This window comes from Phyllostomus discolor, chromosome 1 (assembly GCF_004126475.2).
Source record: "Phyllostomus discolor isolate MPI-MPIP mPhyDis1 chromosome 1, mPhyDis1.pri.v3, whole genome shotgun sequence".
Taxonomy (NCBI): Eukaryota; Metazoa; Chordata; class Mammalia; order Chiroptera; family Phyllostomidae; genus Phyllostomus; species Phyllostomus discolor.
In genome coordinates this window covers 33,721,508-33,746,126 of record NC_040903.2, presented here as the reverse complement: position 1 = coordinate 33,746,126, position 24,619 = coordinate 33,721,508, and the positions used below count along the sequence as shown (strand labels likewise).

The following is a 24,619-nucleotide window of genomic DNA, read 5'->3' as shown; positions in this document are numbered from 1 at the left end:
AATGTCCCAAACAGAGTAAGTGGTTAAGCAAATTAAAACTCACGTTTAGAAGGGGTTTTTTAATGTAGGAAAATGTACAAAATCATGCAAGCCAAGTTGTGCAAATGCTTATCCTAATGGGCTTCATAGTGATAGATTGTTCTCCATAGTTTCTGTTTGGAAGTTTTTCATTACATCTGAAATAACATTTTCTACCCTCTGGAATGTTTTGGGTAAAGGAAAGTGGGTGTGCTCTGGCATCAAACAGACATGGCTCAACCCCCAGTTTTGTTAGTTACTCAGCTAACTGACAATCTTGGGCAAATTACTTAACTTCTCTGAAACTCAGTTTCCCCTTCTCAGGAAGGTCTGTGGCATGTATGAAAAGCACCTTGCATACTGTAGATGCACATGGATGAATGGCAGTTTGAATTATTAGTTACAACCTCAGCTTATCAAAAGAGATGTAGGAAGCACTCCAAATACTGACTGGGCTTTTATGTGCAACATGGTGTCAGCTGCTGAGAGAATAAAAATAAGTAAGATGGGTCTCTCCTCTCAAGGGATTTATAGCCTGGTAGGAGATAGGCTATGAACTTTTTTTTTAAAAGTACATGTAATTTTTTAATTTTGATATTTTCTATTGTTCTACTTTTTAAGGTTAAACTGACTCAGACCTCAGGAAAAGATGAGAGTTGCCTAAGAAAATGCCCCCGTGTCCATCCATGAAAGTTGCACACTTGTTCTGTGGGTTTTCATGTGTTATTCCCACATGTGGCTCCAGCTCTATCTGTACAGGTCAGAGAGTCAGGGTAACACTGAATCAATCCTTAAACATCCTCTGCAAATACTGATGACATGAACGACTGATGCTCCTTCCTCTTGCCCTTCCATGCTATAATTTCTCCCACAGGTTGGACTTTCCCTGTGTATTTCAGAAACACACTTTTTATGTTATCTCAGCTATTAAGTGGCCACTGTTAGCTAATGTTCCAAGAAAAGCAGTGGTACAATGACTTCCACATTTGTCTATACATTAGAATCACCTGAAGGATCTTTTAAAAATTGCCGGTCTCAGGCTAAACCCTCAGCCCATTAAATCTGACCTCTGAGGGTGTGACAGGGGCACCAGTAATTTTTGAAGGAGACAAGTTTGAGGACTACTTCAATACTGTTTAATGGCTAGGACGCGAGCTCTGGAATCAGACTGCCTAGAACCAAATCCTGACTCTGACCTCTGATCTCACAAGTTCACCTAAGCTCTCTGTACCTTACTTCCCTCATGTTCTTACCTCAAAAGGCTGTTGTGTGAAAGTTAAACAAGATAATACACATAAAGCACTCTGCCTAGTGCCCAACACATAGTACACACACAATAACTGGTAGCTTTCATTAATCCTAAAAATTCAGTAATTAAGATTTTGTTTAAATTCCTATGAATTAAAAAAAAGTGTTTAACTGTTAAGTATAAGTAACTGGGGCTTCCAGGCAAGGTGGAGGCATAGGTAGACACGCTTCACCTCCTCATGCAACCATAGAAAGAATTACAACCAGATCTCAAAAACAACACTCAGAACTGTCAGAAAATTGAGCTTTATGGAAGTCCAACGTCCAAGGATTTAAAGAGGCTGCATTCATCCAGATGGGTGGGAAGTGGAGTCAAGGAGATAGGAGGAGAGGTGGTGTGGTGAGGACTAGCGGCAGCCATGTCCAAGCCCACGGCCCCACGTTCCTGTGTGGTGGATAAAAGTCAGGAGGGATTATGCCAGGAGTGAGTGATCCCAGCCCCAGGCCAGCCCACACAGCCCAGGGTTCCAGCACCAGGGAGATAAACCCCCAGTACCTCTGGCTCTAAAAACCAGTGGGGATTGGGCAGCAGAAGAAAGTGTTGGATTTTCGCAGCTTAAAGGGTTTGCATAGACGTAGAACACATGCAAACCCCAGGGCAGCAGCTGGAGGGTCACCAAGTGCATACAGAAAGCGGGTGATATGACTAGAAATGGGGCGAGTGCCAGGAGGACCTCTGGAGGCCAGACGACAGTATTGTCCCCTCTCTCTGGCCTGCCCCTAACAAGTGGAGCTGCGGAGCAGTGAAGTAGGTTGCCAAGAACTGGCAATTACCTAAGGCTCCATCTCACACAATTTACAAGTGCCTTTGCTACACAGACCACACTACTAAGACAGGGAGTAGAAGCAGCTCTACCCAATACTTGGAAACTAACATAGGGAGATTGCTGAATTGAGGAGGCAAGGAAATACGGCCCAAATGAAAGAATAGAACAAAACCCTAGAAAAAAAAATAAATGAAATGGAGATAGTCAACCTATCAGATGCAGTTTAAAACTGGTAATAAGGAAGCTCAGATAACTCGTTGAGTACAGCAAAAAAAATGAAGAAATGAAGGTTATACAAAGTGACATAAAGAAAAATATACAGGGAACCAACAGTGAAGGGAAGGAAGTCAGGATTCAAACCAATGATTTGGAACAAAAGGAAGAGACAAGAATTCAAAACAAAAACAAAAGCAAGGAGAGGCCTAGGAATGTATGGGACAACTTTAAATATACCAACATCTGAATCATAAGGATGCCAGAAGGAGAAGAGAAAGAGCAAGAAATTGAAACTTATTTGAAAAAATAATTAAAGAAAACTTTCCTATTTGGCAAAAGAAATAGTCATACAAGTCCAGGAAGCACAGAGAGCCCCAAACAAGTTGGACTCATAGAGGACCACACCAAGACACATCATAATTAAAATGCCAAATGTTAAAGATAAAGAGAGAAACTTAAAAGCAGCAGGAGAAAAACAAATAATTATCTACAAAGGAGTTCCTATAAGACTATCAGCTGATTTCTCAAAAGAAACTTTGCAGGCAAGAAGGGACTGGTAAGAAGTATTCAAAGTGATGAAAAGTAAGGATCTACAACCAAGATTACTCTATCCAGCAAAGCTATCATTTAGAATAGAAGGGCAGATAAAATGCTTCCCAGATAAGGTCAAGTGAAAGGAGTTCATCATCACCCAGCCCTTATTATATGAAATGTTAAAGGGACTATTTAAGAAAAAGATCAAAATATGAACAGTAAAATGACAACAAACTCACGGCTATTAGCAACTGAACCTAAAACAAAAACAAAAACTAAGCAAACAACTAGAACAGGAACAGAATCACAGAAATGGAGATCACGTGGATGGTTATCAGTGGGGGAGTGGGACAGGGAGAGAGGGGGAAAAGGTACAGGGACTAAGTAGCATAAATGGTAGGTAGAAAATAGAGAGGGGGAGGTTAAGAATAGTATGGGAAATGTAGAAGCCAAAGAACTTATATGTATGACCCATGAACATAAACTAAAGTGGGGGAGGGATGTAGGTGGGAGGGAATGTGCAGGGCAGAGGGGAATAAAGGGGAGAAAATGGGACAGCTGTAATAGCATAATCAATAAAATATATTTTTTAAAAAGTTTAAGTAATTGTTAAGGACCCATTTACTACTAAGGGTCCTAACTATGAAAATAAGTATTAGTGAGATGACAACCTCCTTGTCAACATGCACTCACATGTAGTTTTATTGGTTTCTATATGTATTTATACCTTCCCCTCATCTCTAAAAAGATTTGAGGATGCTTACATAAACACATATACTACAATAGAATATTATCTGTTTTAAGATGAAAAATTCAAAGACAGAAGTAGACAAATAGTGGAAGGAGAAGAGAAAGGAAAATAAAATTAAACAAAGAAAGAATGTGCAATAAAGCCCAGTACAGTTGCAACTGAGCGTTCTACCATTGGAAGCAAAACACTCCAACTTTTTCTGATATTGAAATCTGAAAGAAATGTCTCTTGTGAAGTCTCACTGGTGTTATACAGGCATAAAATAATCAGACAAGAGAAAATGAAAGAATTTTATTTTCTTATTTTTCCCTTCTTCAAAGTTTACTCTTACTGTGTTTCATGAAACCATGTTAAATTAAGAAAAATAAGAATGTTTCCAGTAAAATGTCACAAATGACTAAATATAAGGCAGAATTCTTCCAAATATTATTCCCCAGAAAAGATGAGGTTAACTTATATGCAAGTTCTTACAAGAAAGCCATCCTATGAAGCACTTTCCCAATTAACTGATTTCCCCATAAAGTACTGGTCAAGGGGAATGTGTTTGTCTGAAATAACTTCAATAAATGCTAGAACGGAAAATGTACAGAGATGATATTGTTCTCATATTAGAGAAAAGCTTTCAGGCTTTTCATTATTAAGATATTAGCTGAGGAAAGTCCCAGCCCTCTGGACTTCTGGCAAGATGGAGGAATAGGTGGATGCACCGTACCTCCTCGTACAACCAAGATCAGAAAACCAATAATTTACAACAATAATTTACTATCAGAATAACACCCAGATCCGGCAGAGGATTTATCTGAATGGAAGTCAGGCAGCCAAGAAGTTGAAGTAGACACGTTCATCCGGACTGGTAGGAGAAGACGAGCCGGCGGGCGTGGGGCTGGCTCGAGTCGGCGGCGCGCAGAGGTTGGGGGAAGGTTTGGCGCGAAATCGGTGCAAAAGCCATCCGGCGCGCTAGAAGGCAGCGGTGATCCCTGAGTACGCAAGCTGCGGCTGGCAGACCCAGAGGGGCAGCGATTGTGGACCAGGGCAGAGCTCGAGGCCCGGAAGCCCAGACAAGGGTCTGAGTCCAGGGGAACCGAACTACCGCCATTGTTTTCTCCCGCCCCGCTCCCGCTCCCTCCCGGCCCCCACATATAACATCACAATCTAGCAACTGGGGTGCCCAGCCCAGGTGAGCACCTAAGGCTCCGCCCCCCACCGTAACAAGAGCAACCAGACCGGAAAAAAAAAAGGAGAGACGGGGGAAAAAAAAAAACCATGTTTTCAACAGAGCAGATCAGTCCCCCAGGACTCATCCTTTTAAGCGACCAAGAATTAGCCAATCTATCAGATGCGCAGTTCAAAACACTGGTGATCAGAAAGCTCACGGAACTGGTTGATTTTGGACGAAATTTAGATGAAAGAATGCAGATTACCATAAAACAAATGCAGGAAGACACGCGGAGGAGAGCCAATAGTGAAAGGAAGGAATATGAGTCTCAAAACAATACAGTGGACCAGAAGGAAGATAGAATCAACCAAGCAGGAAAGCAGGATGAAATAAGAATTCAAAAAATTGAGAAGCTTAAGAGCATCCAAGACACCTTTAAACGTTCCAATATCCGGATTATAGGGGTACCAGAACCGGAAGGGGAAAAGCAACAGATCGAGCACATATTTGAACAAATAATAAAGGAGAACTTCCCCAATCTGGCAAAGAGAACAGTCTTCCAAGAAATCCAAGAATCTCAGAGAGCCCCAAAGAAGTTGGACCCAAGAAGAAACACACCAAGGCACATCATAATTACATTAGCCAAGGTAAAAACAAAGGAGAGAATCCTAGAAGCAGCAAGAGACAAGGGGACAGTAACCTACAAAGGAGTTCCCATCAGACTGTCAGCTGATTTCTCCAAAGAGACCTTACAGGCAAGAAGGGGCTGGAAAGAAATATTCCAAGTCATGAAAGACAAGGACCTACATCCCAGATTGCTCTATCCAGCAAAGCTCTCATTTAGAATGGAAGGGCAGATAAAGTGCTTCTCAGATAAGGTCAAGTTAAAGGAGTTCATCATCACCAAGCCCTTATTTTATGAAATGCTAAAGGGACTTATCTAAGAAAAGAAGATAAAGAAAAAACATGTATAGTAAAAGGACAGCAAATTCACAATTATTAACAACCACACCTATAGCAAAACCAAAAGAAACTAAGTAAACAATTAGAAAAGGAACAGAACCACAGAAATGGAGGGCACATGGAGGGTTAGCAGCAGGGGGGTGGGAGGAGGAGAGAGGGGGAAAAGGTATAGAGAATAAGTAGCATAGAATGTAGGTTGAAAACAGATAAGGGGAGGGCAAGAATAGTACGGGAAATGTAGAAACTAAAGAACTCATAAGTATGACACATGGACATGAACTAAAGGGGGAAATGTGGGTGGGGGGGGTACAGGGTGGAGGGGAGAGAATGGGGGAAATGGGACAACTGTAATAGCATAATCAATAAAATATATTAAAAAAAAAACAACAAAAAAAAGATAGTAGCTGAGGTTTTGCCATCGATGGCCTGTATTATGTTGAGGTACTTTCCTTCTATACCCATTCTACTAAGTGTTTTCATCTCAAGTGGATGTTGTATCTAATCAAATGCCTTTTCTGCATCTATTGATAAAATCATATGATTTGTATCCTTTATTTTGTTAATATGGTGTATTGCCTTGATCAATTTGTGTGTGTTGAACTACCCTCGTGCCCCTGGAATGAACCCCACTTGATCATGATGTGTTGTTTTTAATGCACTGTTATATTCTATTTGCTAGTATTTTGTTTAGGATTTTTGCATCTGTGTTCATCAGAGATATTGGACTGTAGTTTTGGTTTTTTGTGTGTGTTCTATCATGCCCTTTCAATGTTTGTGTTTTATTCGATAAGCACATAAACCACATTGCTCATGTCGCCCTCTGGAGCGAGCGAGCGAGATGATAGGGTCTGTGCTCCAGACGGTATGAGGGAGAGGGCTGCCATCTGCTGGGAGAGCGCTCCCTTCGGACGCCATCTGCTCCTGACGGTGCTGAGGCTCTCCTACCCTAGGAGACTCATGTGTAAAAACAAAGCATTTTGTAATATCGAAGTATAACTATTCTCCGCCTTGCCCTCTACCCTGCCTCCGAAGAAGCCCACACTTGAGCTGCTCAGCCTCTAGTCCTTGTGCCGAATGGGGTACCAGTAATCTACAAGCAGCTCTCAGAACAGATCTAAAGGACACAGAGGAGTGAGGAATTGAGGCAAGTTGGAGCTTGAGAGACACAGAAAGGTATTGGGGGAGTTGCTGTGATAGTGACAGGGACTTGGGAAGAAAACGCCTCTAGAACATTTTAGCAGGTTTTGCTGTGTTAGGTGGTATAATTTCTTCGAGAATACTTCAGTAAGACCTACAGTACCTTTCAAGGCTTTTTGAAGTAAAATTCACGTTTGTTTTAGGTGTACTGTTGTTTTGAAGACTGGTCTTAAAGCAGTCCAGTTCTCTGTCGGGTGTGACTATGTAAACAAACATTGGGATGCTCTATGATGTGGTATATTAAGCTCTATGGTCTGACAGTGCTATTCATTCTTCCTCGCCCCTCTCCTAGGTAGGCACAACTCCCTAGCACTGTGCTCCCACTGCCGAAGCTCAGGGTCAGGTGGACAAGAAATGCAAGAATATGGGGAAGGATTTTGCTTGAGGATGAGAAGGCAGCGGCAGTAAGAGGGCAAGCCCTTCCTTCTTACTAAACAACAACAAAAACGTATACTTCTACACAAACTAAAGCTCGAAAATATCACATGCCCAAGTAACTATTAAGGTACTCTCACACCCCTAGGTCTGCACTTTTGTGACTTTGTTTTATAATTTTAAATCTAATTTTCATGTTCATTCACCTGGGTGAAGGTGGCACTGGGTAGGCACTAGGAATTGGACTTATAAGTCACACCATACACCAGGATAAATTCCAAATGGATCAAAGATCTAAATGTTTTTTTTAAAAGTTGATAAAAGAAAACACATAGGTGAATTCCTTTGTAACTTAAGAGTAGAAAAAGGCCTTTCTAATGATGATTCAATACAGAACCATGAAAGAAATGATTGATAAATTTTACTATAAAATGTTTTTAGGGAAAAACAAAATAAAAATAAGCAAAGACAAGCAGAACACCAGCAAAGTGAAAGAAATGTCATACATACCCCAGACAAAGGGCTAATCTCTCTGGATACAAGGGGAAAACCTAGCAAGTCAAGGAAAGTAGGCAAAGGACATGGAAAATATATATACCAAAAATGACACTTAATAACACTCATAAAATAAGATAATTACAAATGAAAACTTAATTGACATACTACTTGTTTTTCATGTATTAGATTTTCAAAAAGCCAAAAGTTTGAGCATACATTCCAGTGGTGAGGCTACGGAGAAATAAAAGCTTCCATTGCTAGTGGGCATCCCAAGCGAATCAACTCCCATATACAAATTTGTTTGTTTTTCTGTTCTCATCATCTGTTTTTCAAGTGCAGACAAGAATTGGCAAGAATGATAGAGGGAGAGGCAAGGGATTTCAGGATATTTGCAAGGGAGTGATTCTATTGGTGTAACATGGACTGCAAAGTGAGTGGGGAGGGACAGAAAGACATAAGGTGGTGACATGTGATGAAAGGCTAATAGCATCAGCTAGTTAGAACTCCCTTTGAGGCTGAAGAATTGATGGAGGGGATACAAGGAAGAGTGGGTGAGGTGGAAAGATAGGGCATGGTTAGAGATTAGAGTGCTTAAAATAGAGATTTTAGAAGTGGTACAACAGTTGAAATTATCAAAGACTAGGCCAGTCCATGCCCAAGATGGAGGGAAGTACAAGATCACTCGAAGTGAGTAGGTCAAAGAACTAAGAGGCCAAGTGGATCATCCATATGGACATTGAAATCTCTGTACATGCTGACAGGCCTGGCGATAGAGAGAAAGGCTGTAAACTAGAATAATTTCAATGGAGTGGAGGGGAAAGAAGCCTACCTAGGTGGGTAGAGGAGGGAATGATAGATGATAAAATGTAATCAGTGATTAGATGACTCTTCTAACAACTTTTTCAGTGAAGGGACAGAAAAATAGTGGGAGCAGGAGGGGTCTGAAAAAGACACGGGGATCAAGGGTTAGTTCAAGATGGAAGGTCCTGGAGAATATATGTATACTCATGGGACTGACTGATTAGAAAGGGAGAAATTGATGCCATAGGAAAGAGAAGAAATAACTGTGGCAATTTCTTCAGGAGGCAAGAGTGGAATCCATAGAACAAGTGCAGGATATTTCTTTTCACAGAAAGAGGCACCATTCTTTCCTGCGATATGAAAAAATACAGAAGCCAAGGGTGCAGATTTGGGAATAGATCAGTGTTGAGAAAGTAAGGCAGTTTGTGACCAATTGCTTCTATTTTCTCAATAAAGGGTGAGGCTGTTTGGGGGTCAAATGTGTGAGGCTGGAGGAGTGGGAACGAACTAGGTGAATAAAGTGGGCTTCCTAGGCAGTGCCAAGTGACCAACTGAGATTAGTGGTCATGAACCTGAAATAAGAGCACTCAGTACGAATGTGGGATTTTATACAGCAGCTGATTGTATAAGCAGAAGGTGGGTAGTTGGGTTTCACCAGAGTTGAAGTTTTGCTAGGAGAAGTATGGTGGTTAACCAAAAAGCCAATGTGGTGGTGGATTACTTGAGCAACTGAAATGACAGACCATAAAATCGAGGCTGATAAAGAGGAGTCAAGGAATATATAAGATTTAAAAAATAGTCAACTAAGGGATTGGAAGTCCAATGTGGACAAAGACTTGTGAGTTGGGTTATCATTGAAAGGTTAGAAGTGAGCTGGTGTGGGCAGAATAAAAGATGTTCATACCCAAGTCCCATTAGCCCTGTTGTCCCCATGAACTTGGTGAGGACTGAGTATATAGTAAGCACTTAGTAAATGTATCCTTTTAATACTTGCTCAGTGAATGTTTTGTTACTACAACTTTAACAATATAATAACTAGCATTTCTTGAGTGTCACCATGAGCTGATCAAACACTGACAAAAAATATCCTACCTTAAATGATCTTCCCTTTAGCCGGGGAGAAAGATAACAATGAAATGCAAAATCTTAATACGACATAGGCAACCCAGAGGAATGCAATAACTAACTGTAAAGAAAAATTAAGAAGGGCTTCAAAAAGAAGTGACAATGGATAATCAAAGACAGCCAGGAGGTCATCAGGTGAAGGGAGGAGAGAGTGAAGACATTCAGTTTCTCTCATTACTAGAGTCTCAAATTCCCATCAGACTCCCTTCAGGTCCCGAAAGAGGTGACTGCAAGGCAGCAGGTAAATGACACCATGAGCCATCTTCCTTTCAAACGAAGCGAGCATGCAAATCTTCACAGAAGGACGCCAAGGTTTAGGTGGGACTGGTTGCTCAGTGCTTTGGAGGGGCCCCAACACCTACCTTTTGGAGAACACCAGGGAATCCATGGCGGGTATCTGATCACAAGAGACGGAGAGATCATCAAGGCGGAGCTGGGAAGCAGCTCAGCTTCGCGGGACTTGTGGGCCTCTCGGGGAGCTTGGGGCCTATGGGGTTTACGCCTCGCGTGGAGCTTGTGGGGTTCACGGGGTGCATTTGGCTCCTGAGGCTTGGGGGGCACATGGACCTCATAGGGATCGTAGGGCTCGTAGTGGTCGCAGGATTCACGGGGTTCATGGGGCTCCCTGGGCACAGAGGATTCGTAGGATTCGTAGACTTCACAGGATTCGTAGGATTTGTTGCGTTCGTGGAGCCGCTGGAGAGCACGGGGAGCATAGAGCTCATAGTGTTTGTGGGGGTCAGAAAGTGAATATGACTTATAGCGTTTGTGGGGCTCAGAGATCTCTTTGTCTTCGTCTCGCTGGCTTTGCTCGAGGGCTTCCTCAGATACCTGGAGCTCTTCCTGCTCCTCAGGCTCGGTGGGCTCGTCGTGCAGGTGGGGAATTCTGTGTACTAAGGGCGCCTGGAGAACTTCCAAAGAAGCAGACACTTCTGTCGTATTATGCCCATCTAACACCTCTAATGAACCCAAAAACTCTTGTCTCTCCATGAGGGTCCGGGGAGCTCCGCTGCACTGAGCCTAGTGGGGTCGCTGATGGCCTTGGGTGCTACGGGAGCGAGATGAGGAGCCACCCGCACCGGACCCCAGCCCACCCCTACCTAACACAGAGGCTGCTACTCTCCCTGCGTCCCCGCCCACTCCCCACGACTGTTCTCTGGTTGCCAGGGCGACGTGACTTGCTCCAGGGGCCCACAAGCCAGCTCCCCCAGTGGGTCAAATGGAGCCAGAGACGCGTGTCCGCGGAGAGTTGGGCCGCGCTGCTGACCAGCTGTTGGCTTGCGTGGAGGGCGAGTACTTTCATTTGCTCTCTCAGTTGCTGAGGCCCTGGTGCAGGACGTCCCAGCTTCCAGACTAGTTACTGCGCCACTCAGCACAGGCAAGTCTCTGTTAGGTTCCCTGACAGAGATTCTGCACAGGCTTTCGTCCTCTAATCATGCTCAGAAGGGATGCTGAGATGGACGGTCCAGGCCACCATTAGACCTCTGGTTTCCTCAATGCCTTCCAAACTGGTGTTCTGACTTGGTAGACCTCCAATTATGACACTCCAAAGTGTTTACAATAAATCCCAAGCTTTGCACCATAAGGTGCCTCATGAGTGATCTAGTCCTCCTCCCTCTCTCTCTCTCTCTCTCTCTCTCTCAGCTACTGTGGGCTGCCCTGCTTTTCTGGCTACATTCCAGCCTTCCAGGTCCTCTCTAACATGTCCAGCAATTTCCTGTTTCAGTTTCTTCCTAAACTTGGAGCCCACTTCTCCCCTTGTTCACATGCCGGCACTTTTCTATCCTTTGGGGCTCGGCTTAAATATCCACCTAATCAGAGAGACCTTTCGGAACCCATAGTAATATTTAAAAGGTTCTACCATTATTTTCTATCTCAAATCCTTGTTTCTACACAATTTTTAATTATTTTTCTGCTTTAAAAATTTTTTGTGTTTGCCTCCCCAGCCAGAATATAAACACCTTAACGACATTCTCTGTCCTGGCAGCTGGTATATATATGCCCAGTACTGAGCACAGTGAATGACTGCGGATGGCTGTCATTTCTAGTGTGTCGTTCCCACCCCCGCCCCCCCCACCGCCAGCATCCCTTCACTTTCCTTCTAAAAGTCGAGCCCCTTCTTTCTTTGGGGAAACTTCTTCCAGATGGCTTGAGGGGGCTAATGCAGCCCCTCTCCCTGGTCTGGGCAAAATGACCACAGAGATTAGTTAAAGGATGAATATGTGACCCTGGCAGAGCCCATCAGTGCCCCTCTCTGAGATCTGCTGGGTGGTTGCCTTAAAAGGAGGGGGTCCATTTTATTCTGGGATCATGAGCTATGTGCAAATGCTGTAGGCTTGGTGTTGACAGCTGTCCCTTGGCAAGAGAATCTGAGAATGAAGCCAAGTAGGATTAGCAGGGCCAAGCGATGGAGAGAAAGCTTTGTTAACTCTGAACCCCTGAATCCACCCATGCCCCTGCCCAGATTCCCCAGATGATGAGCCCCCCAAATCCCCTTTTCTCGGCACAAAAAAAATCTAACTTGAATTTCCATCATTTTTAACTAAAAGAGTTCTGACACATTTTTTTGGCACATAGTTGGTGCTCAATAAATGCTGATTAAATGAATAAATAAAAATACAGATCTACGCTTAGTGTACTTACTGAACTTGTATTTTCTGAGCCTGGAAGGCTGGCAAGAGATGCCAGTTTGTGGTAAGTGCTCCAAAGTAATGAATGCCACCCCCAAGAGGTCTGTGGGGAAGACCTCTTCTCTGACAGGCTCTTTGACAACACTCGGACCTGTCCTGGCTGAGGGCCATTTCCATTAGAAACCCTGGGATATGTACCTCCCTTGGCAGCCTGAGAGCATGTCTTGAGAGCAAGTCTTTGCTTTAATCATCCCCAGCATCAAGCAGTAACTACCACATTGGCATTCAATAGCTGTCCACTGAAGGGAAAACACCAGCCACAACATTTATTGCCAAAATGCAAAATCTAAAATCAAGACATGAGAAAATCAAGGCTAAACAAGGAAGAACAGAGATAGCACTTCCTATCTGAAAGGTTTGGGCATGATCTTTGGAATCAGCATCCAGGAACTTATGTATTCCCACGACCACCCTAGAAAACATGATAAAAAGATGCCTCGTAGAATCAGAGTTCGGGGATGAAGTAGTCTGCATCTGATTTAGTTCTTTTCCAGAGTGAAGACTAGGAGACAAGATGGTTGAGGGATTTGTTCAGGGGCCAGTTGGCATGGCCATCCTTTGGGCAGAGGCTGAAAATCCAGGGTTCAATCTCCAGAGGCCAGATGAAAGGAGGTCTGACATTAGACACTGGAATGGCTGTTGTTACATCACACTGTTAAACATGATCCTGCAGCTCTGGCTGTGAGAAAGCTAGTGACCTTAAAGGCACACACGCTAACATCTCCTCTCAGAGGGTAGGCCCTGTTAAGGAGGGAGTACTGTGGCATATTTAAAAATGGTTCTTTCTCTCCAACCCTGGAGACACAAGGGCTTTTTCCTTTGATGTTTATCATGGGGATCTGATCAAGCTCCTAGAGGTAAATCTCACAAGATTGTGGGGACCCTGGTATGCCTGGATCACCCTGGAGTTTTTAACTCTCAAGAGTGCCCACGCTAAGCCTCCAGCAATTTGTGAATTACAGCTCTGGTTACCCTACCCTGGCACTGGTCCCCAAGCATGTTTCCCATTGTGAGTCTCTGTGGTGAACTGTGGTGGGAAACTGTCCTCCTCTGCATTCCGTTGTTGGTTTCTCTAATCTCGGCAGCAGCGGTTTGCCCTGTGCTCCCATCTCTGTTATGGATCCTGGAAGGGTTGTTGATTTTTCAGACTGTTCATCTTATTACTTGCTGTTAGAACAGTGGAGGTTTCCAAGCTTCTCACATGCTAGACTGGAAACTGAAAGTCCCCTTTTTAAAAAAAAAATCAAGACAGTAGGCTAAAAGTTGGATTTATATGGTATGTAGGCAAACAGTTACTGCTCTTACAAAATATTTCTAGCGAAGAAAGCTTATACATAAAAGACAAATGCCAAAAATTTCAAAAACGAATCCCAACAATGTTCCTTATCTACTATAACAGGCTCCTAAAAGAGAAGCTTTTCCACCCCAGTGGGTGTGGCTCAGAGGACTGAGCGCCCACCTGCAGACTGAAAGGTTGCTGTTTTGACACCCTGTCAGGGCACCTGGCGGGACCAGCAGGACAGGTCCCTGGTTGGGGGTGTGTGAGAGGCAACTGGTCGATGTATCTCTCGCGCATCATTGATGTTTCTCTCCTTCTCTCTCCTTTCCCCTCTCTCTAAAGATAAGTAAATAAAAGCTTTCTTTTTTAAAGAGAAGCCTTTCTTAAATTTTTCTGAAGGCTGTTAATTTATATTTTTATGAGGTTTAATAGTGATTACTTTTTTTGTCATTGAAGTATACCAATATTTCTTTCCCTACAGTGTTAAACACATTTACTTAAAGAAAAGATACTTGGATTTTTACTTGAAAAGATAAAAATTTATTAAAATGTTTTAATATAAATATCATGTCATTGAAAAACTACAAACGGGATAAATGCTTGCTAATGTTCACTTTAATTTTGTTTCTTAAAACTCAAAATTTTGCCCTGGCTGGTGTGGCTCAGTGGATTGAGTGCTGGCCTATGAACCAAAGGGTTACCAGTTCAATTCCCAGTCAGGACACATGCCTGGGTGGCGGGCCAGGTCCCCATTAGGGAGCACGCAAGAGGCAACCACACATTGATGTTTCTCTCCTCTTTCTCCCTCCCGTCCTCTCTCTCTAAAAATAAATAAATAAAATCCTTTAAAAAAATTTAAATTTTTTAAAAAGCCTTGAAATTTCTATAAATACATTGTGTTACCAATACTTTTAAAGTTCAAAATCTAAATAAAGAAATGCTCTTAACCAATTAACATTCTCTTTGTGTATATGCCATGCATTGAGAAAATAGGAAATGGCTTATTTTTTATTTGAAAGTGTAAACCTTTGGTTTCAAGCCTGCCACTCATCCCTCCCTGATGACGTTTGGATTGTGAGCTGCACGGAGGGCCTGGCCTGGTCACTGCATACCTGCTGCCAGGTGTGCAATCAGGTCTTTTGCATCCTGCATGGTGGAGGGTATCTCTGAGCCATTCTCAGTCACTTGAGTCCCAAACAAGAACATCTTCCTGTCATTTCCCACTTCAGACAATGCCAAAGCTTCATGGATGTCAGTAATGTGATAGGCTGTTTTGAGATCCTTCACCAAGGATAAAAAAAGAAAAAAGAAAAAAAGTTGGTTATTTTGCATTTATTTCTCTGAAAAACTCCCCATTCATTTTAATACAGAGGATATTGAGACACCATTACTATGACCTTAGTGGTCGTTTGAACATAAAGCTTTTTATCAGAATTAAACCAGTATTCGAGTTATCATCAAAAATATCTTTTTTGGAATGAAGTTAAACCAACATAATACCTTAATCAATTTTCTAAATGGTGCAGTCAATCTGCTTATAACTTTTTATATTTTCCTTTTTGTTTCCTTGGAATTACATTGAATAGGATCAGAGAAGACAGGAGACTTCCAGGAGGCAGAAGTAAACACAGGCACATCCTCACACAGCCACAGCGAAAACTACAGCTAGACTACAAAACAAACATCACCCAGAATCATCGGAAAATCAAGCTGTATGGAAGTCTGACAACTAAGGTATGAAAGAAGTCACATTCAGCCCCAGCTGGTGTGGTTTAGTGGATTAAGCACTGGCCTGCGAACCAAAGAGTCACTGGTTCAATTCCCAGTCAGGGCACATGCCTGGATTGCAGGCCAAGTCCCAAGTAGGGGGTGCATGAGCAGCAACCACACATTGATATTTCTATCCCTCTCTTTCTCCCTCCCTCCCCCTCTCTAAAAATAAATGAATAAAATCTTAAAAAAAAAACCCAGAAGTTTTCTGGTTAGTGCCTTGGTTAAACCTGGTGTCCATAATATCTAATAATAATTTGTAGAAATTTTTTTTCCAAGTAGATTTCAGGAGAATTCTAGTGGTTGGGAGGCATCAAATTCCTAGTGCCCAGGGTATTTCCACATGACATGGTGAGCATGGGAAGAATAGCAAGATTTTGGAGTTTGGTTTCTTCTCTCATGTCTTTTTAATAAAAACAACAAGCTACCTTGGTAGAGGGGGAAAAAAGAATTATATTTAATATGATCAATTATTTTAAATTTATCTTTAACTGAAATTTCCTTCATTCATTGGTTTTTGTCCATATCATGTTTTATTGATTATAGCATTTGCCATTGTGAGTTTTCTTTTGTGGCCATTGTTTCTACTGAACCAAAAAAATTTGGATCAAATTTTGGGAGGGTGGCAGAGAAAGGAGCAGGGGGACACTGGATTCAGAAAATAAAGTTGTAGGAGGAGGAAGCCAAGAAAGGAGGACAGAGGGAGAGAACGAGCGCAGGACGGAGAGAGCGGGAAGGCATAAAAGAGGGAGCCCCACACGGGGAGTCAGCACGAGGTGAGATTAAACTGAGACAGAAACTGACCCTGCATGGCAAGGTCAAAGCTTCTTAAGGTCAAAACATACTACTTTGCCTCTCACACATCAATAATTATTTATGCAAATGACCTCTGATAGAGGCCCCTTTTTAAATATACACACAGATTTCAGCAATTGTTTTCAAGTCCTTTGCAAAAGTTTTAGCATTTTCACTTTTAAACTACATTTGTAATTGGCTTTTTGTTTTTTCACAGTGTTCTCCCTAAGCTTTAGGGGATTATTTTTAAATCTCTAGAAATAATCCAACATTGTGTTGTTTTTTCTTTTTCCAATATGAACCAATCAGATTCCATCATCACTGGGAGCCCGTGAGGCTTTTCTTGATGTGTTTGTTGTACGTGGTATCTGGCTGGAGTTGATCACCTCCCTGAATGTCGGTCATCCCAATACACTGTCTTTCTGACTCCTGAATTCCTTTAGGCTTAGAGTCTGCAGTGACTTTTGTAACAGTGTTCATGGATCCAGCAACATGTGGATGATGTCTCAAGTTAATAAATTCACTGATGGAATTGGGGAGGAATTAAATAGGAGAAGGAGGGTGTTGGATGGGAGGAGGGTAATGATAAAAGTCGATCAGGGATAATTCTGCTATAAACTTGGGTGTACAAATATCTGTTTGAGTCCCTGCTTTCAATTTTTTTCAATTGGTGAATCATATGGAAATTGTATTTTTAATTTGTTAAGGAACTACCATGCTGTTTTCCATAGCAGCTAGGTCATTTCACACTCCCACCAACAGTGCACAGCATTGCACTTCTCCATGTATGTTTAACATTTTTAATATATGTGTATGAAGTACATTCAGATCTGCTCTAATTGATCTAAAACAGTTTCTTTAAAGTGGCAGACACAAATACTTTGTTGAAATCGACGATCAGTAAATGCTTATTGAATTAAATCTAATTTTATTAGATTCCTACTATGCCCAAGGCAGTTACAAGGTATTATAAGGGACAGAAAGATAAATACTAGTCTCTACTCTCAAGGTGTTTATAATCCAGTAGATCTGATAAATATAAATTGAACTGATTATACAGCATATTGTTAATATCTACTCATTAAAAGTAGGTATTTCTATTTCTTGTGTTAATGATAAAACTATGGAGTACAAATTATATTTGTACAGATTTTTACCTGTTTGTTTGCAAACACAACCAGAGGGATGAATGGGTTTGTTTCAATTAGTTGATGAAGGTATTTCTTGGCTTCAGGTAATCTGTTGTGATCTGCTGAATCCACCACAAAGATCAGCAGTATTCCCCTGGACATGTACGTTTCCCAATAGGAACGGAAAGGCTCGCTGCCACCAACTACAAAGAGGAGCAGGAAAAGAAGAAACACCAACAACGTCACGGGCGCATCCCCCAAGGGGGAGGGGAAAGGCACATTCACATAACTTCCGAACACTAGACAGATGTGCTAATGCCACTGGGTTAGAACGTACCAGTTGAGAACCACTAGAGAGATGTGTATTTTAACTTTTGTATCTACCTAAAATTATCTAAATAGACAATTTTATATTGTCCAATAGATTGAACTTGCTGGTCATGTTCAAATTTTATGTGCCTTCACAAATTTTTTCTCCTCGAACCTGTTAATAATTGACAAAGATACGTTGAAATCCCTCACTCCAGTTGTAGATCTGTCCATTTCTCCCCTAGTTGGGTCTGTCCTTCCTTCCTTCCTCCCTTCCTTCTTCCTTTTCACTTTTTATATTTTGAAGGTATTTTTTTGAGCTATCTATTTTGTCAAAATAATTATTTGTTCTATAACTTCTGGGGAAATTGAAACCTCTATTCCTAATAATGCTTTTTCTTAAAGATTTACTTTTAGGTTTACCAATTTCTCTGCTCACCATTTTCTTAACTGGAGAGAAGCAAAATTAAAAAGCTGATTGTAGTAATCTAAATAGGAGATGGTAGAGGTTCTGATTCACATAGGGATAGTGGGAAAGGACATAACTGACGATTCGAGATTTGTTTTAGAGGTAGAAAAATTGTTCTTCTGGGGGTGGGGATATAGAAGGAGGAAACAAGGGTGACTCCTGGTTTTCCATCTTGGGAAACTTGATGGGTAATGACCAGTGGGTTATAAGGAAAGGAACTGATACAGAGATAAATCAAGCATTTTGTTTTGTCCATGTTAGGTCCAAGAGGCCAATTAGACAACCAGGTGGAGAAGTCAGGTGACATTTGAGTATGTTTGGGCTGGACAGATAAATTTGGGAGTAGCACACAGATGGTACTTAATGCCAAGAGGATGGATGAAATCCTCCAAGGAAAGAGTGTACAGAGAAGACAGGAGGATTTGGTGAATTTGGGGGGAACAGCAATATTTAGGGTGTGGTGTCTCCAGAATTCCTATAGAGTAGAGGCTTCTGGATTGCCTTCTGCTTACAAGATCGGGTTTGGGGTTTTTCTGTGAGTGCAGCTGTAGAGAAGGAAGGTTCCTTTATTTACTTAGATTGCAGATTTATTTGGGGTAGTAAGGGAGGAGGGAGGCTGTTACAGAAGGGAATATAAAGCCTTCTTCTCAACTCCCTTTATTACCACCACTGTAAAAAGGAGAAAATGAAAAGAAAATAAAGTGATTTTCCCCACAGTACACCCTAGTATAAACTACACATGCTTTCTAAATATCTAGGAAAGTCTGACCCACTGTTACTTTTTGCAAGGACCCAATGTTGATCATGTTAAGTCTGGCTCAAGGTCTGACAAAATGAGGCTATGCTGTAACTAATGAAGAAGAGGGCTTACTCTCCAGGAAGTCCATCTGGCTGTCTTCCGTGCTGATACACACTTCATTGAAACCTTGGGTGGGTGCCTTGCTGTGCTGGACTCTGTTTAAAGCTAGGGAGTGGAGAACACTGGTCTTTCCTGCTCCATCCAGGCCCAGCACTAGGATATGATTATTTTTCTCCTGTGAAACAAAAGATAAATCAATAAACCTATGCTCTCAGGGTCATGTGTTCCTGGTCCTTGGCAGTGTGCCCGCCTGTGGTAAGACCCAGTAATACTTGTGGGATTGTAAACCAGAATAAAACTTCACAAAACATTTAATTGGCCTAAAACAAGCTGTACCAAACAACTCATATCTTATTAGTTATGTGATGTTAATTGCACATTCCTTCTCCATCCCTCAACTCCTGGCCAATCTATCAAATAAATATGATATATATCATGTATATATGCCTATATATACATATATCTATAGATTTATATATCTAGATATCTACATATCCAGATATATAGGTATAGATACAGATGCATATAGAAAGAGATCTACAGATATATCTATATAGATATACATACCTATATCTTTATCTAGATGTATATAGATATATACATATTATATATATATATATCAACATTTTTGAGAGGTGCCAGAGATCACAGGGCCACTGGGCAATTTTCAGACTTCAATTTGCTTCCTGAGTGCATGTTTATTGGAGAGTGCACCAGAATTGTGTTGTCTGGGATCTTGGTACCTCCACGGTGCTTTCAGTATTGACTACGCCATTCAGTATGCAAGCATCTGAGGTCTCGTTAATCATTCTTGTCTTCCCAGCTAGATCATTAGATTAAAATGCAAGATTCCCCTTTTATACTTTTAAATATAAGTGTCACAATTAAATGAAAAGGCTAAGATTATAGAAATGTTTAAACCAGTTCCAATCACAAATGAGCATTTATTTTTTAATTTTAAAAAGATTTTATTTATTTATTTTTAGAGGGGAAGGGAAGGAGGAAGAGAAGGAGAGAATCATCAATGTGCGGTTGCCTCTCGTGTGCCTCCCACCAAGGACCTGACCCAAAACCCAGGCATGTGCCCTGACTGAGAATTGAACCGGCAACCCTTTGGCTTGCAGCCTGCGCTCAGTCCACTGAGCCACACCAACCAGGGTCTATCTTATTTTATTTTTATTATTTACACTATTATAAATGTCTCCCATTACCACCCCCCCAACTTTGCCCATCTCCACCCAGACCCTGCCATCCCACTCCCCAGGGTTTCATCACACTGTTGTTTGTGTCTGTGGGTCATGTGTATATGTTCTTTGGCTACTCTCATCACCTTCTTTTATCCAGCCCCTGCCCCCCAACCCCTTCCCCCTGAGATCTGTTGGTCTGTTCCATGCATCTATGCCTCTGGTTTTCTTTTGTTTGTCAGTTTATTCTGTTCAGTAGATTCCACATATAAGTGAGATCTTGTGGTATCTGTCTTTCTCTGATTGGCTTATCTCACTTAATGTGATCATTTCCAGGCAAATGAACATTTATTTTAAAATCTGATGTTAAAACCTTTTGAATTAGATGTGAACTTTAGATAGAAACATTGCACCAACATACCAGCCTTAGGAATTTTTATGACAAATGAGAAACAATAAGGGCAGGCTGGTATGAAGAAAGAAATAGAAAGTTTAGGGTGCACAGAAGGGTGGCTTTTAGGATATAAACTTCAATGTAAATAGTAATAAACAAGCAATAATACGGCCAGACTGCTCACAGAAAGTAAACTGTTTTCCCAAATAGCCTACTAAAGGGGTTTCTCATGCACAAAACACACTAGGTTTAAACATAACAATAATCTTATTATACATTTCTTCTTGAACACTAAATGTTGACATGAGATTTAGACCGGATTTCTGGTTAAAAAAAAAATGTGATCCAAACAGCATTAGAATGTCTATCCCACCTCTTTTTTTTTTTTTTTTTAAATAAGATCTATGTGCAAGTAAAATGTTTTAAGGTCTGATCCAATAGATACTTGTGAGGAGAGCATAGTTTATGAAGACTATCTAGAGAATAAAAGAATTTGAAAAAGTATATGTTTTTAGAGTGAATTCTTGATCGGTCTTAAAGCAAATGGTATTTCCATAAATGTTTCCCATCTCTATCCCAACCTCCTTCCCCATTGCCTCCCACCTGCATCTAAATGTTAGTTACAGTGTCATCCTGGGCTAGTAAGGAGGAGTGACTTGGTGTACAAAGGAGATGTTGAAGCAATACTGGAAAGCAATGCTGGCACCAAGAAATGGCTGCAGGGTGTGGACTGTGTCTCCCTCATTATCGCCACCAATGGCCCTACTCAGGCTACCCCAATATTTCATCAATTCCAGATAAAACTATTTTTCACATTTTAATGTGTCTAAAATGAGAATTTTACCATGCATGGTATGTCTTACTTTCATTGTAAACATTTTTTTTTCTTCTTTTCTTTCTTAGTGGTATCCAAAATAATGGCCTCTTAGATCCTGTGAACTATTGTGAGTACAAACAGTTCCTGCCCTGGCCAGTGTGGCTCAGTTGGTTGGGCATGTCCCACAAAGCAAAGGGTCATGGGTTTGGTTCCTGGTTGGGCACATGTCTGGGTTGTGGGTTCAGTCCCCAGTTGGGGTGCCTATGAGAGGCAACCGATTGTATAAGAGGCAACTGTTTCTGTTACATTGATATTTCTCTCCCTCCCCTTCTCCTTCTCTTCCCCCTTCTCTAAAAATAAATAAAATCTTAAACAAACAAAAAAACACTTCCCTACTTCCTTTCCAACCACAGTGCTCACCCTAAGTTCACCTATCTAGAAATTTGGCAGGCACCAACGCTTCACATTTTGCTTACTTTTTAGTCTAAAATACATTCTTGCTTCATGTTCATAATCTCTTAAGGAAATCTGGGATTACTGTAAAGCAAGTGTTCAGACACTTGCTTTACACACCTGTTCCTTGTCAAAAATTATTCCTTTAACTATATGTGGATCCATGTAGTCTGTGTTTTTCCAGAGGTCAAATCTACCTGAATAATTCACATTGTTTAGAACCAGAAAGTAGCTCTGAGCCTAGGAATTCCAGGAGCACAGGGCCCGCTAAGCTGATCCAAACAATGCCTGATTTTTCTTTCCTCCCCCAACCCAACCCTAATTTTTAAATTGTGGTAAAATACACATAACAAAATTTATCATCTTAACCATTTCTAAGTGTACAGTTCGGTGGTATGAAATCCATTCATTCATAATGTTGTGCAAACATCACCACTATCCCTCTCCAGAACTCTTTTCATCTGGTAAAACAAACTCTGTACCCATTAAACACTAACTCTTTCCTCCTTTTCTCCAGGCACTGGCAACCACCATTCTGCTCTGTGTCTACGGTTTTGCTAACTCTAGGTATCTCATATAAATGGACTCATAGGTATTTGTCTTTTTGTGACTACAATGCCTGGTCTGCAAGACCTCAGTTAAACCTTTGGACCCTTCTGGACGCTGGGGGTCTGAAAACAATGGAATTAGTAACCACGGTGCCTACAGAAAAGGTCCAGACAACTCAAAAACACATTCGGCACACATTCAGGAGCGCTGCACCTTCCACCAAAGAACTTATTTTCAACGGAAAGGGCTCGGATCGAGAGCCTGCGGGCAGCGAGGGCTCAGGGTGGGTTTCTGTGTTGTGGGCGGTCTTCGACCTAGTTCTGAGTGCTGGACAGAGATGGGGCTGGAGACAGGCCACAACCTGCGCCTCTTCTTCAACACCAGACCTGAGGGGGGTTAGGGGTGAAGGGCAGGCGGCCAGAGAGAAGGGTCCGGCAATCAATCTGTCATTGGAAGCTTGACACGTTTCCTTCCACCCACAGATAAAAAGTCCTGGAAAGAGACCTAACTCCCTCCAGTAGGGGCCTGGGACGTAACAGAGCTGGCACTCACGCCTGAAGTCCCGACAATGGCCTTGGGCAGAGGGTCCGAGGCACCAGTCTCTTACCGGCAGTTCCAGCTGGGGCTTTGCCAAGGCGCTGTTGTTCTTCTCTTTCTCTTCTTTCCCCTTAAATTGTTCCTTCTCTTTCTCCTTTTCCTCTTCCTTCCCTTTCTCATTCCCCTTCTCCACCTCCTTCCTTTTGTCTTTTTCCTCCTTTCCTCTTCCCCGAATTTTCTCTCTCTCTGGTTCCTTTCCCTTCTCTTTCTTTTTCACTTTCCCCCTCTCCATCTCCAGCTCCTGTTTCCTTCCCTCCTGCGCGCCCTGCACGCTGGAGCCGCCGCCCTGCGTCCCGGCAGAAGTGGTCCCTGCGTGGGACCCAGGCAGAGACGTAGATCCACGTGGCGCAGACCTCACTCACAGTCACTGTGGCTGAGGCCAGTCCTAGGGCGTGTGGGCTGCCACCGGGCATCTCTTGCTAGCGCTCCGGGTCTGCGGGCGGCACATTCGCCAAACCTGAGGGCGGAAGGCGGAGTGACGAGGGTAAGGCAGGGGTACTAGAGGAAGGGTCGAGCCCAGCCAAAGGGAACCTTGAAAGCCCAGAGCGGCACATCGTCAGTGCAGGGAAGTGTCTCCAGGTGCCACTTCGGAACGTATGGCTCGATTTCCTTGTGCTAGGAAGGGTAGCTCAGAAAGGACTTCCACACAAGACCAGATCTAAGCGTCTCCCCTCTCCCCAATCATCCCCACAACCCACCCAAGCTCACCGGTTTTCCCACTGGGGAACCCCGAAGGGTCGGAATACTGGGCACCCCCAAAGGACCCCCGCCCCGCCCCAGTTTCCCCGTTAGTAATCACAAGCCCTGCAAGTGAAGTTGGGTACCTCCCGGCCCTCCAGCCAGTGTCAGCTAGTAGTGTCTCCAGACTGTCCAGGATGCTTAGGAGAAAACAGTAAAAGAACCTCAATGGTCCCCTTACTTTAAATTCTTACAGTTCACTTTAAAAATTTCTCAATTAGTCACCAGTTCCACTCCCAGTCTGGGCACATGCCTAGTTGCAGGCCAGATACCCAGTGAGGGGGCACAAGAGGCGACCCACACAGTGATGTGTCTCTCCCTCTTCCCCTCTAAAAATAAATCTTTAAAATTTGTTCTCAACTAAATTAATACTCTGCCAGGATCATGGCTACTAGTAATGCAGGGTATTAAAAACAAAAAACAACTAAAGAAAAATCATTTGTTGCCCCCAATGATCTAATATACAAATCAGGAAACCCACAGGGCTTTTCACAGGTTATGTAACATTGCTTAAACTGACAAGTATGTGGATGGCTTTTTTTATTTTGTTATATTGTACCCTAGTATATTAACAAACAAAACTACCTTACTGCAATAAACTGACTTTTCTCCATCAGATCTGTTTCAAATAGGCCTGTACAGAACCCTGGCAAGATCCAGAGAGACTAAGTGATGCAACGGTTTGTAAGGTTAGCAATTCCCAAGAAGTCTTGAAAATGTTATGCTTAGTAACTTAATAAAGTGTTTACTCAATTTATTTATATACATGCATCAACACGATGAATTTTCAGTGATGTTAAACCTGGGCTCTCTCAATTCGTTAGTTTTATGGCTTTGACAGGAGAGGCTGAAGATTATTTTAGATACTTATGTTTAA

The 24,619-nt window shown here is 42.2% G+C and overlaps 2 protein-coding genes across 2 annotated transcripts in view; both read right to left on the bottom strand.

Annotated features, from left to right (window-relative positions):
• THEGL (theg spermatid protein like) overlaps positions 1 to 10,892 on the bottom strand; it is a 44,528-nt gene extending 33,636 nt beyond the window's left edge. Inside the window, 2 exon segments of the mRNA XM_028506181.2 lie at positions 2,041 to 2,069; positions 10,098 to 10,892. Coding sequence (XP_028361982.1) covers positions 2,041 to 2,069; positions 10,098 to 10,699 — 631 coding nt within the window. The 5' untranslated portion in view covers positions 10,700 to 10,892.
• Positions 10,893 to 14,495: 3,603 nt separating this feature from the next.
• Positions 14,496 to 23,699, bottom strand: ARL9 (ADP ribosylation factor like GTPase 9). Its single transcript, XM_028507581.2, has 4 exons — positions 23,015 to 23,699; positions 19,023 to 19,185; positions 17,401 to 17,576; positions 14,496 to 14,959 (listed from the first exon to the last, which is right to left on the bottom strand). Exons 1-4 carry the CDS (start codon positions 23,234 to 23,236, stop codon positions 14,780 to 14,782), a joined length of 741 nt encoding a protein of 246 aa, XP_028363382.1. The 5' UTR covers positions 23,237 to 23,699; the 3' UTR covers positions 14,496 to 14,779.
• Positions 23,700 to 24,619: the final 920 nt, after the last annotated feature.

Excerpts from the sequence above, each read along its gene's own strand:
- ARL9 (XM_028507581.2), bottom strand. The coding sequence starts at position 23,236 with ATGGAGAGGGGGAAAGTGAAAAAGAAAGAGAAGGGAAAGGAACCAGAG. Across the intron at positions 19,186-23,014 it reads AGCCCCAGCTGGAACTGCCG|GAGAAAAATAATCATATCCT; the intron begins GTAAGAGACTGG and ends TTTGTTTCACAG. Across the intron at positions 17,577-19,022 it reads CCAGATGGACTTCCTGGAGA|TTGGTGGCAGCGAGCCTTTC; the intron begins GTAAGCCCTCTT and ends TCCTCTTTGTAG.